Genomic DNA, 13,834 nt, shown 5'->3' with positions numbered 1-13,834 from the left:
AATAATTTTGAACTACTAGTGATAATAACAGTACTTTATATTCAAATGCACTAAAATGTATAAAGGGCTTTCACAATTATCAAAGAAATCTCCCAATAATACAAGGTAGTAAAATGCAAACTGGGAATCCATAGTGATAACGAAGGTCACATCAACAAACACAATTACACAAACACCTTAAAAGCAGCGTTGTCGAAGCGTCCTGTTGCATGTTATTTCTCAGGCCTATAAGGTAATTGTTGTTCATCTGTAATGTGCTATTAAACTCATGTTTAATTATAGGAAGAAAAGTAATATATACGTATTGTATAACATAATTTGTGTGTGCATAGATATAAACATATATATATACAGAGAGAGAGAGAGAGAGAGACAGTATACCTTAAAAAAATCTTTTGGGAAAGAGACAGAGGCATGAATTAAGATAATAAAACTTTGAAAAGTCAATGTTTAAATTGGAAGAATTTTCTTTTGAGAATATCAAATGGTTAAAGCTGATTCTTATTAAAAAGTTTACTTCCTGACTCCCAAATCAGAATTTTAAAAATTAGACACTCAAATTCCTTCCAAGAGAACTTTTAGAATTATTCAAAGTAAATTATGTTAGTCTAAATTAACCTTCATGATGCTTTCAAAAAATAAGCTTAATCTAATTCTAAAAAGACAGCTAAATATAGCTAATCCATTTTAGAATTAATTTGAAATTCTGAGTGCACCAAAATTACTACACTTCTTTACAGATGGATGGTTTGTCATATAAAAATAGAGTTGAAATAAAAAAAGTATGCACCTTTTTAAAGTGGCTTTATAAAACCATTTACAAAACTTTAAGTCAGATGCATCACCAAAAATATAAAACAAAAAGTAGCTAATCTCCCTTATTTTGTTTAAAATCATCGATGACATCAAGCAATAGCAAAACTTCTTACAAAAACAAGAAGAGCCAGTGGTGTCTGAGCATCCGCATCACGTCCTTCCCTCTGCCTGTGAGTACTGAATCAGTTACCTGTATGAGACCGTTTGTGAAGCTCCAAGTTGCTTGGGTGTTTAAAAGGTTTCCGGCATAATTCACACGCGTATTGTCTCTGGGACTGAAGTGTCTGGGACTCGTCTTCCAGCGCAGCCGGGTCTTCGTGCCTCTCCGTCTCACTAAGGCAATTAAAATTCTCACAACTGACGACTTCTTCACTTTCTTTTTCTTCAGGACTTTGGCTGCTAGCTTTCTCTAGGGTATTTTCACTAGCAGATTCCATCCTCTTTGTCAAACCATCATCTGACTTGGGTTCAGATATTTGCTCTGCGGAGTTCTGTGACTTCAGGAAATTGAGTTTCTTCAGATGAATGGCCTTTTTGAGCCTCATCTGCTTGGCAGGTTGCTGGCACGTGGCGTCTGACTCAGGGTGTGGGGCAGAGTCATTCACAGGCTGGGCCAGGAAGTTAGAAGGTAAGTGCTCAGGAGACTCCAGGATGCATTCGGAATGACTGACAGCACAAGGCTGGCTGTCTGCCGTGGTAAGGTCTGTGGAGGTGCTGAAAGCAAAAGGCTGCTCAACAACTCGCTCCTGACTGGGACCAGCTGCGTGTTTATGGTACTGTTTACTGTAAAAGTTTCTGAGTTTGTAATAGTAATTTGGCTGTTTGAAAGGCAGTTGTGTGCAGCTGCCGTCTGAAGTATCAGGGGCTTGTTTTGAGACTTCACCTGCGGAGTGATGACGATTAACTGATGGTGAAGCATGCGGATGCGATTCATCCAACACTTTATTACGCTGTGCATCTGCCGAACATTCCTGCAGTAAATGAGGGGGGTAGTTGTTTTCACTGATAACACAAGTGGCATCTGGGGTCAGGGTGCTTTGCAGAGACAATGTACTATTACAAGGCATGCCAGGTGGCTGTACTGCAGTGGCTGATTTTAAAAATGTGTGACACAGACTCAGAACATTTTGAACTTGCAAACACTGTGCTGTGTCCAGCATTACTTGTATATTGTCCTGGTTAAGATCTAGATGAGAAGTGTACATGAAGTCCAGGATCTGCCCTATGCCACTGACGTTTTTAACATCCAAGTGAAAAACATCACTCTTCTGGCTTGAAGAATTCTGAAAGAGGCTCCTGGTAAAAGAAAGAATATCTGTTTACAGTGTCAAAAATTCATACTGTCTTTTTCTTATAAATAACATTCATATATTAATATCAAAAAATACTATCCTTCCGTGAATGTCAAGACTTTTAACATAAGTATGTTTTAATCCTTTAAAACAATCTGGCAAACCATCCAACTAAATAATTCAGATGAATTAAATTAGTGGATTGGATATGCAGACTTCAAAACAGATCTCAAAGTAAATTTCTGAAATATACTCAAATTTACACATTAAAAAATTACATACAGTAATATGACTGATAAACCACAAATCAAGAAGATTCTAAGATAATTCCCAATATGATCTAAGAAATAAAAGATTGCTCTAAACATTTTTTCAAAGGTAATTATCCATATATATTAAATACATACTAATAGAGTATACAAAATTAAAGAATATACACTTTTCAACATTTCATATTTAGTCTAAATATTTCCACATCTAAGTGCCTAGAAAACTTAAAATAAAAATAGCTAGAATAAACCAACCCCCCACATACATTCTTTTGTAACCAGTAATTTATTTGGCTGTTAGGATTTTCAGCCACCCAGTGGTTCAAAAACCAACAGTGAGAAAAATCCTAAGAGTTAATGAATACCAAAAGGCACCCTAAAGCCCAGGCACTTTATTCTGGGTACAAGCCAAGTCACAGGTGAACAAATTTGTATTATGTATGAAATAATAAGCTCAGGTAAGTAAGTTGAAGACATTTTGTCACATACAGTCACCTATTTCCCCCAAACAGCCTTCAGTTCTGTTTTTAAGTGCAAAACAGCCTGTGTATCACAATATCAAAATTTAATTGTCCTGGGAAGACACAAAAAAAATACGTGATAGCAAACGAAGAGTTTGCGATCATTTTTCACAGGAACAAAACCTGCTACCTACCTTAAGAAGCTGATTCATTACAATGTGTAATGTGGCCTATACAATAACTGAGACTCAATTTGATGATTCAGGATTATCAAGGAAGGAGCAAATCATGTCCCATGTTGTCTACTATAGCAGTAAAATGGTATGCATTTTGGAAACAAAGAGTACTTTAAAAAGAGAGACTTTGGATTTAAAGAGAGATAAACCTGCTAATGACAAAATGAACTTATGCAGAATCACTTAACTCTAACGATTTTTTTTTTAACAGACAGAGTCTCGCTCTGTTGCTCAGGCTGGAGTACAGTGGCATCACCACGGCTCACTGCAGCCTCCACCTCCTGTGCTCAAGGGATCCTTCCACCTTAGCCTCCTGAGTCGCTGGGAATACAGAATAATGTTTAAATAAGCTGAAATACAACTTCTTGGTATTATTCATTATTTATAAACAAATATTTCATATAAGCCAAAATGATTATAAGGTTTTCTTAGAATATTCAAATGAGCAACAAAAACTAAAATGCTTCAATATAGAAAAAAAGAAAAGAAAAGAAAAATCCAACATACAGAATATGTTTTCCCCTCTGATTCCTTATCACAGAAAAATTCTGACCAGGAACTTAATTCGTCCATCGTTTTATCTTGAAAGGATAAGAAATATACGTAGAAGACTGACATTAACCAGAATTATTAAAATGAAGGACAAAGAACCAAAATACTTTCAATCATACCAAACTCATTTTACTTAAGAGCCTCTTTTCAGGTTACTCTAAACACAAAAGCAAAAATAATAAATACGATTAACAAACTTAAAAATTAAAACAACTCCTACAAAATCCAACGTGCCATAAAAGATAAATACAGTGAAATCCAAGGAGAACAAAATATGAATACTTCCATACTAAAAGAGCTTTACCCTTAATTCACAGCTAGGAGAATGAAGTCTAACACACCTACCTAAAATACTGGCTGAATGCCGCCAGGACATTCTTATGTGCTTTAAAGCAGACTCCTTTTACCACCAACATACAGTCACAAAGCAGGCCTTGGATTCGCTGCTCATGCAGTTGCTGGAGGAGATGGCAGCTGTGGGTAGCAACAGGGTCCATGTTCAACCATTCAAGTGACCTACAGCAAAAAATCACAGATATGACAGATATTCTTAAGGACCTCACTGGAAACTAAATGGGATTAAAACTCACTGACTGATCTGTGCTTCACTCTCCCATCACAGTATCACACATACACATGCGTGTGTGCACATCCACCTACCCACACACACACCTCCCTCTGGTTCTGAGGCATCTAGACCACAGCTGTTCCACAGAATTATCTGTCATGATGAAAATGCTCTGTATCTGCACTGCTCAATACAGTAGCCACTGGCCACACATGGTTACTGAGCACTTGAAATGTGGCTAAGGGACTGAAATTGTAACTTATATTTTAAAAGCCACAGAATCTAAACAGTACAAATCTAGAATATGACCATATTAATACTATATGTACTTCTCTGTGTCTACTTAGGAATATGTCAAATGAAACATAAAATATACATATATAAAGATGTATAAGGTGAAAGAAAAGCCAGCTGGATAAGATCAAATCCATATTTATCAAACACCTGTACACAGGTCACTGAATAGAAGTTGCGGAAATTAGGAGCCTAATTTGGGAGATAAGGTAATGGTCAAAATACCTATCACCAGACAATGATATAAGAGGCATCGTAAAGCAGCAGGTCCCCTCACTCTTGCCTTTGTGCCTCTCTAAGAGGCTACGTGAGCAGATGCCTGAAGGAAGGGAAGGAGCTGTGTAGATACCTGGGCCAGAAAGAACAGCAAGCACCAAGTCTCTGAGGCAGGAGCTTGCTGGGCTCAGGTGTGGCTGAGCGAGTGGTAGGAGATGACATCCAAGAGGGGACAGAGGGTCAGGTCATGCCCAGGCCTGCGGGCCCTGTTATGAACCCTGACTCTCACTCCAAATGAGATGGGAAGCCATTATGTAGACACCGCAAGTTTCATCCTTCAGCCTCTATTCACCAACTGACTACTGTGTCCAGGCTGCAGGGCCACAACAATGAACAAAACACGCCAGGTCGCCACTCTCACGCAGCTGAAATTCTAGTGAGGGAAACACACAACGAAAGTGCATGACACACAACTAAACAAATAGTTAAGGCTAGACACTGGAATACACAGGCCAGAAAGCCATGGTCTTGGACGTCTAGGGGCACAATCTAGTAGGGGATGATTTATGGAAGAGAAATAGTTGGAAGAAATGGAACCAGACTGGGATAAGACTATGAAGGTTAGGCAGTCTGCACTAGGCGTGGTGGTTCACACCTGTAATCCCAACACTTTGGGAGGTTGAGGCAGGAGGATCACTTGAGTCCAGGAGTTTGAGATCAGTCTGGCAACATAGTGAGACCCCGTCTCTATGAAAAATAAGAACAAAAATTAGGTGGGCATGGTGGTGCGTGCCTGTAGTCCCAGCTACTTAAGAGGCTGAGGTAGGAGGACTGCTTGAGCCCAGCAGGTTGAGGCTGTAGTGAGCCATGATCGCACTATTGCCCTCCAGCCTGGGTGACAGAGAGAGACCCCATCTCAAAAAAAAAAAAAAAAACAAAAAAAAAACAGAAGGCAGTATGGTACTAAAAATCTAAAAAGTCATCATCTGCTTTCTTTGCCTTTACTCTCAGTACTTAAGCATTGCTGAAAAAGTCACTACATCACTAAGCCCAAATCTAAGCTTTTCAACACACCCCTTATGTCTCACTTAGACTTATCTCCCATTACTCCAAGTATGTGGCAGCCAAAATGAACTACTAGTAGCTCCCCAAACCAGCTATGTTCTTGGCCAGTGGGTTAGAGACCTAGTTCCACCACTCACTGGCTATATGACTTTGGGCAAATGACTTCTCTGTGACCCACTGTCCTTACCCTCTCACCGGTTATTGCAGTAACATTTAGACTAGTGTCTGGCATATGGAAGGATTCTGTATTCATCCATAAGGATCACCTGGGGACCTTGTTAAAAATGCAGGTTCCTGGGTACATCCCAGGATTTTGTTCTGGCAGTCTATAGTGGAGCCTGGTAACTGCATCACAGGCATTCCGTGATTCTGAGCAGGCGGACTGCAGATCTCTGCCTGTGCTCTCCTCTAAAAGCCTTTTGTTCTGTCCTGGGAATACTTTACTCATACCTGACCTTCCCACCTTCCAGATCAGGGCTCAGCTGAGCTGTCACCTACTTTCCCACCATTCTTTTTTCTTTTTTTTTGAGACAGGATCTAGCTCTGCCACCCAGGCTACAGTGCAGTAGCGCAATTACAGCCCACTGCAGTCTTAACCTCCTGGGGTTCAGGCGATCCTTTCACCACAGCTGGGACTAAAGGTGTGTGCCAACATACCTGGCTAATTTAAAACATTTTTTGCAGAGATGGGTTTTTGCTATGTTGCCCAGGCTGGCCTTGAACTCCTGGGCTTAAGCAATCTGCCTACCTCAGCCTCTCAAAAGTGCTGGGATTAAAGGCTCAGCCACTGCACCCAGCCCCACGATTCTTAACCTGCTCTGGGTTTGGGGTTGCTCCTCTGTGATCTTTCCAGTGTCTTAATTCCCACCATGTCTTTTTCCCTCACTCATAAAAATGACTGTGACTTTAACTTCACTAAGAAGGTTGAACCCAATCGGGTGCCGTGGCTCACTCCTGTAATCCCAGCATTTTAGGAGGCTGAGGTGGGCGGATCACCTAAGGTCAGGAGTTCGAGACCAGCCTGGCCAACATGGCGAAACCTTGTTTCTACAAAAATTAGCCAGGCATGATGGCGAGTGCCTATAATCCCAGCTACTGGGGAGGCTGAGGCGGGTGATTCGCCTGAACCTGGGGGCGGGGGGGAGGTTACAGTGAGCTGAGATTGCGCCACTGCACTCTAGCCTAGGCGACAAAGTGAGACTCTCGTCTCAAAAAATAAAAATAAAGAAAAAAAAAGAAAAGAAAGTTGAACACATGTAAAACTTGATAAGCATAGTGCCTTAAATTTTTCTCAGTTCCAAATTTCCCACTCACCCCTCCCTTATTACCTTAAGCTTCACGGGATGAAACGTGCCTCCTCCTTCCCAAGATGAACCTTCCCTCTCCCCTTGAGCCTTCCTGCCTCCCCTAGAACCTGGTTCCATCAGTGAAGCTTTCATTGCTTCACCCTGACCTTTGCTTGCTCCTCCAAACACACACGCCGACATTGCCCCACAATGAAAACAAACTAAAACAGGATAACGACAAAGCCCTCCACCTAGGTTCCTCTAGTCATCACAGGCCTCTCTTTCATGCTTTTCAAAACAGCTATCTACACCCACCACTTTACTTTCTCATGACTCCTTTTTCACCTTGTGTATTAGTCCGTTTTCATGCTGCTGATAAGGACATACCCAAGACTGGGCAATTTACAGAAGAAAGAGGTTTATTAGACTTACAGTTCCACATGGCTGGAAAGGCCTCACAATCTTGGCAGAAGGTGAAAGGCAAGGAGGAGCAAGTCAGTCTTACATGGATGGCAGCAAGCAAAGAGAGTGCTTGTGCAGGGAAACTCCCATTTTTAAAACCATCAGATTTCATTCACTATCATGAGAACAGCATGGGAAAGACCCACCCCCATAATTCAATCACCTCCCACTAGGTTCCTCCCACAACAGGTAGGGATTGTGGGAGTTACAATTCAAGATGAGATTTGGGTGGGGACACAGCCAAACCATATCACCTTGCAACCTTGCTGCCACTCACTCCACTGAAACAGACTTTCCCAACAATGACCTTTCCTCAGTCCTCAACCATCCTCTCCAGCTTTCCTGCCACACATGGCAGTGTGGTCTGCCAACTCCCATCCTGAAATCCCTCCTTTCCCAGAACTCTTTTGGTTCTCTTCCTATGTCCCTGATCTGTCCCATCCCTATGCTATACCTGTCTCATTCAAGCCTTGCAAACGTTGATGTTCCTTAAGGTGCAGCACTATAGCCCTCTCCTCTTTCCCTTGACAATCACTTTCATTCTTGGCTTTCATATGTTCTAACACAACTCCTAAATTTGAAACTTTAGCTTCAGCTACCAGTTCCAATCTCCAACTCTCTGCTAAACTTCTTCAACGGCATGTCCCTTCAATGTAGAGTCTCTAAATTTCATCCCCCATCACCTCACCTATCAAATCTAGACCTTATTCTGATTCCCCTCATCTCTTTATGGAAAGCTTTGTTTCTAATATGTAGAGTTTGCGGTATTGGCATGATCTGGTTTGAGCAAAGTGAGACTCAGAGAAAACTGGGACAAAGAGCAACACTGAGGTACTGCCCCAAACAAGAGTATAGAAAGAAAGGCATGATGGTAGGTGGTGAACACTGTTCCCAGTGCTGAATCCTCAAAGCTAGTAACAGCCAAGTGAGTTATCAGTTACCCACCCCTGCCAAGTTGGTTGCCTGAAAATGCTTCTAAGTTTATCATTATTTTTAGCTATCATTTACTGACTACTTACCACAGACCTGCGCTAAGCATATCATATCTGTTACGGTTTGGCTCTATGTTCTCACCAAACCATAATCCCCACATGTCAGGGGAGGGACCTGGTGGTTGGTGACTGGATCATGGGAGCAGTTTCTTATTCTTGGGATAGTGAGTGAGTTCTCAGCAGATCTGATGGTTTAAAAATGTTTGGCAGTCCCTGCTCCCCCCTACCCGGTTCCCTCTCCCCTGCTGCCTTGTAAGATGTGCTTTGCTTCCCCTTCACCTTCTGCCATGATTTTAAGTTTCCTGAGGCCTCCTCAGCAATGTGGAACTGTGAGTCAATTAAACCTCTTTCCTTTATAAATTACTCAGTCTCAGGTAGTATCTTTATAGCAGTGTGAGAATGGATTAATACAACATCCATTAACTGGAACAATTCTATAAGAACCCAATTACCACCATTTACAAGACAAACAATTGAGATATGGAGACTTTAAGTCAGTTATCCAAGATCATACAACTATTATGTGCCAAAGGCAGGATTTGAATCCTGGTCCCTAAACACTGGAGTCTATGCTTTTATGCTATGCTATTTCACATGGGAAAAAAGACATTTTACACACACACACACACACACACACACACACACACACGAAACCCTCCTCCACAGACTTAACTGTTAAAATTAGGTAAAACTGTCTAATTATACAAATGTAAATGTCTAGGTATATTAGGTAGACACCTAATTAGAAAATTAGACATTTTCTAGCTCTACAGAAGTGATAAAGGAAAAAGTTATTTGGAACGATCCCCAGAGTTATGATGAATTAACTGTTACACAATTTACTTTTACTATAAGAATTATAGGCTGGGTGTGGTGGCTCATGCTTGCAATCTCACCACTTTGGGAGGCTAAGATGGGTGGATCACTTAAGGCCAGGAGTTCGAGACCAGTCCGGCCAACACGACGAAACTGTCTCCACTAAAAATACAAAAATTAGCCAGGCGTGGTGATGCATGCCTGTAATCCCAGCTACTCTGGAGGCTGAGGTAGGAGAATCACTTGAACCCAGGAGGTCGAAGTTCCAGTGAGCCGAGATCGCACCACTGTACTCCAGCCTGGGCAACAGAGCAAGACTCCATCTCAAAATAATAATAATAATAACTATTCCATATCATTTTGTATAGTTCCCTAAATTACTTCATGATGTCAATCCTGTATCTCCCCAATAAGGTTATAAAAAGGTCTGGAAACCCCAATAAGGTTATAAAAAGGTCTGGAAATCCCAATAAGGTTATAAAAAGGTCTGGAAAAAAATTGTATCTTGCATTTCTTATGTGTTCTGTAAATTATAACTATAAACAAAAATGTATCTCATACCTAATAATAGTAATGATTATGACAAATACTTATGTTTCCTAGATGCCAGGCACTGTAAACCCTTTACACTTATTAACTCATTTACTGTAAGATAGGTCCTACTATTATCCACATTTTACAGGTGAGGACAATGAGGAATTTGGCAGATTTAAGACGGCCACAAATTCTCTGATGATTCTCCCATGGGGTAGTGGAGTCTAGGTCTCCTTCCCTCCTATGCAGACTCTGCCTTAATCTGATTCTGTGCTTACAAAGCTGTGCTCATTTCCCAGGCCCACGCCTTAAGAGCTAACAGCTTCCACTTCCCATCTTTCGGAACAGTGGCTATGGAAGGCCTGAGCCACCTGTAAGATGCCCAACTGGAGAGAACACATGGAGACAGAGAAGGGTTCAGCGGGCTCCCAGGAAAGTCATCCTGACCTCTGCAGGCTGGCCCCTCCTTCAGCTGAATGCCACTGAGTGACCCCAGTTGACACCACAGAGAATTGAAGAATTTCTCAGCTGACATCTGCCGGAATACCTAACCCACAGAATTATGAGATAAAAAAGTTTTTAAGTCACTAAATTTGGGGGTAGTGTGTTACACAGCAACAGAAAACCTGACCATGTACAGAGAAGATGGTCACACAGCTAAAATGTAATAGGTAAGCAGTAAGGGACAGAGGTGGGATTCAGAGCCAGGGAAACTGACACCAAAGCCACATTCATAACCACTGTTTCCTTTGATCAGAATCAGCTGCCTCTTCAGTCTACTGCCTATGCCTGATTGTCCAGGTAATCCCACAGACAAGCACTGCATTAAGGAACTGCACAATTCAGGACTAACGTGTGCTACACAAGGTGTTATAGTGTGACAGAAGGAGCACAAGGTTCTCTTCCATCTTTGCGACTAACTCACCTGGTGACAAGCAGTAAAAATTTTCTGTGGTGAAGACATGGACTCCATCTGTCTTATTGAACAATGTATCTCTGGTACATAGCAGAGTGTCTTCGACAGAGTAGGGGCTCAATACATATTTCTGGATGGAAGAGACTCTGGGCCTCAGTTTTTCCTCTATAAAAATGGAGAGGCCCCAACCAGACTGGATGATCTCTTTTAGAGGTTTTTTCTTGTTCTAAAAGCTACAAATCTATACGAGGAATGTGATGGTGGAAAGATGGTATGAACGGCATTAAAAAATGAAAATATGGGGGGAAAAGAAATAAGAAAAAGTTTAGATCAATGTGAACGAAGAAATGCTTCTAAAGAAAACAGCCAGAATGGAATTTCAACCTGCAGACAGGACTCCTAGAGCAAAGGCCTCTCAGTTCTACCAACAGGTCAAACACTACTGGATAGAATCTGTGGATGTCTTTTCAGCAGAGCCATTCATAGATTACTTCTCCAAGGGTCCACAGTTCACACACCTTAATATCAAGCTTACCTTAGAGGCCTCCTAAGGATGTCAGACCATCATCATACTTTCCAAATGGCTTACTCGTAGCTCCTCACATCTACCCCGCTCATAAAAGCACTGGCTTGAAGCAAACAAACCTGGAGTCTTGTCATAGCTTTATGCTGACTCTTATCACACCGGGAAAGCCAATTCAGTTAAACAGAAAACCTGACCATGTACAGGTTTTGTGTGTGCCTAATACGTGCAACAGACTGTCGTGAGGATGGAAATGCTGACAAACGGAACAGGTGTGTTCCCTGCCCTCCACAGGCTCTGTGTCTCAGTTTTCCATCATTCACTTAACTTTACAGTGCCCATTATGCGCTAAGCACTGAAGGTACGATGGCAAACACATCAGATATGGTCATCCATGTCTTCATGAAGCATCAGTCTAGTGGGAAAAACAAGTATCACCGCACTGTACCAGAGTTATTTGTTATTTTTTTCCGAGACGCAGTCTTGCTCAGTCGACCAGGCTGGAGTGGAGTGGTGTGATCTCGGCTCACTGCAACCTCCGCCTCCTGGGTTCAAGTGATTCTCCTGCCTCAGCCTCCTGAGTAGCTAGGAATACAGGCAGGCACCACCACACCCAGCTAATTTTTATATTTTTAGTAGGGATGGCGGGTGGGGGGCGGTGCTCACCATGTTGGCCAGGCTGGTATCGAACTCCTGACCACAAATGATCCACCCGCCTCAGCCTCCCAAAGTGCTGGGATTGCAGGTGTGCGCCACCACGCCCGCCCAATTTTTGTATTCTTAGTACAGACGGGGTTTCACCATGTTGGTCAGGCTGGTCTTGATCTCTTGACCTCGTGATCTGCCTGCCTCGGCTTCCCAAAGTGCTGGGATTACAGGCATGAGCCACCGCACCCAGCCCTGTATCCTATCGGAGTTATTACATGGAGGAAGCAGAAATTAATTTGGGAGGGAGGGTCAGGGAAAACTTTCTGGAAGACACATCTATGCTGAAATGTGAGTTAAGTCTGCCAGACTGAAAAAATGAGAGGGCTCACCCTCTTTGAGTTTTCAGGGGGACAAAATGAAAAAACAAAACAAAACCAAAAACAGTAGGAGAGCACAAACAAGACTGAAGTACACATATGTGCCTTGAACACAAAAAACATCTTGAGCACTCTTGGCCATTCTGTCACTTCTGTTGGAAAATATTTCCCTCCTTGTCCATTCTCATGAATTCCTTTTGTTATGGGTAAACTGTTTCCCCCAGCACCCCAGAATGTGATTGTATTTGGAGATCAGGCTTGTAAGAAGGTAATAAAATTAAAATGAGGCCATTAAGGTGGGCCCTACTACAACCTGACTGATGTTCTTATAAAAAGAGGAAATTTGGATACAAAGAGAGACACCAGAGATGTGAAAACACAGAGGAAAGACCATGTGAGGACACGGCAAAAGTAGCCAAGTGCAAGCCAAGGAGAAATGTCTCAGAAGAAACCAAACCTGAGGACACCTTGATCTTGGATTTCTAACCTCCAGAACTGTGAGAAAATAATAAATTCCTGTGTTTAAGTCACCCAGTATTTTGTTTGCAGTCTTAGCAAACTAATACACCTTCTATTCCAGGCCCAACACTGCTCACTTTCAGAGTGAAACCTTCCTCATCACCCACATACACACACCTTGGGAGTGAAGGTTTCTCACAATACTCTGTGGATCCTCCATTCAACTTTCATTCATTCATTTAAGCAACAAACACCTAGTGACCACCACTGTATGCCAGACCCTGTTTTAAGGGCGGAGCAATAGTTAACGTTTATTGAACACTTACTAAGTGGTAGCCACTAGTCTAAGCGATTTACATGCACCACCAACTCATGAAATACGACAAGGTTCCAGCGACGAAGGTGCCGCTATGATACCCGCTTTACAGATGCGGGGCTGAGGCACAGAGAGGCCACACCGTCATCAGACTGAGCTAGGCTGTGGGCTCTGCCGTCTTAAGCGCTACTCTCAACTACAGCGTGGACGGAAGGAAACAGGAGCCGAGAGATGGGCAGCGCGGAGCAGAGGCGGGCCGGGCTGGCTTCCAGCGCGCAAAGCCTGGAGATGAGAGGACGCGGGTGGGGTTTCCAGGCCGAGGGAGGTGCACGAGGGAGAAGGCCCGGCTCCAAGGCCCGGCTCCCAGGCCCGGAACCTGGCCTTCTGGGTCTCAGTTCGCGTCCCCTGTGATGCCGGGCACAGAGCAGATGCTCGCTGACTCTCGCAGGAGCCGCCAACTCCCCCGGTATCCTCGAGTGCCCCTGAGATGCGGAAGGAACAGCGGGTCCATGCCCTTCTGGGCCACCTCCGGCCGCGCGGCCTCCCTTTCCTTCCGGGCCATTCCCACCAGCGCCAGCCCTGCATGCCTTCGCAAGGCCGGCCACCTTACCCTCGGAGGCCGCTCTCTGCCCCGCCGCCTACTCTTCACCTGCAGCAGCTGCCCTCAGAGGCGCTCGCAGGGATCCGCCGGCCGCGGAACCATCCCGACAACGCCCCCTTGGCTTGCCGGAACCGC

The 13,834-nt window shown here is 43.1% G+C and overlaps 1 protein-coding gene across 3 annotated transcripts in view; it reads right to left on the bottom strand.

Annotated features, from left to right (window-relative positions):
- Positions 1-13,820, bottom strand: part of ZBTB49 (zinc finger and BTB domain containing 49) — a 32,143-nt gene extending 18,323 nt beyond the window's left edge. Inside the window, exons 1-4 of one of the 3 annotated variants that reach the window (XM_073012506.1) lie at positions 13,709-13,808; positions 5,360-5,451; positions 3,972-4,142; positions 1,007-2,112 (exon numbers count right to left, since the gene is read on the bottom strand). In XM_073012506.1, coding sequence (XP_072868607.1) covers positions 1,007-2,112; positions 3,972-4,123 — 1,258 coding nt within the window. In that variant the 5' untranslated portion in view covers positions 4,124-4,142; positions 5,360-5,451; positions 13,709-13,808. Of the gene's footprint in view, positions 1-1,006; positions 2,113-3,971; positions 4,143-5,359; positions 5,452-13,708 lie in introns of all 3 variants that reach the window. The other 2 variants (XM_008017910.3, XM_008017914.3) reach the window with 2 other exon arrangements.
- Positions 13,821-13,834: the final 14 nt, after the last annotated feature.

This window comes from Chlorocebus sabaeus, chromosome 27 (assembly GCF_047675955.1).
Source record: "Chlorocebus sabaeus isolate Y175 chromosome 27, mChlSab1.0.hap1, whole genome shotgun sequence".
Taxonomy (NCBI): domain Eukaryota; kingdom Metazoa; phylum Chordata; class Mammalia; order Primates; family Cercopithecidae; genus Chlorocebus; species Chlorocebus sabaeus.
The sequence above is the reverse complement of the archived record's forward strand: the minus strand, read 5'-3'. Positions and strand labels throughout refer to the sequence as shown.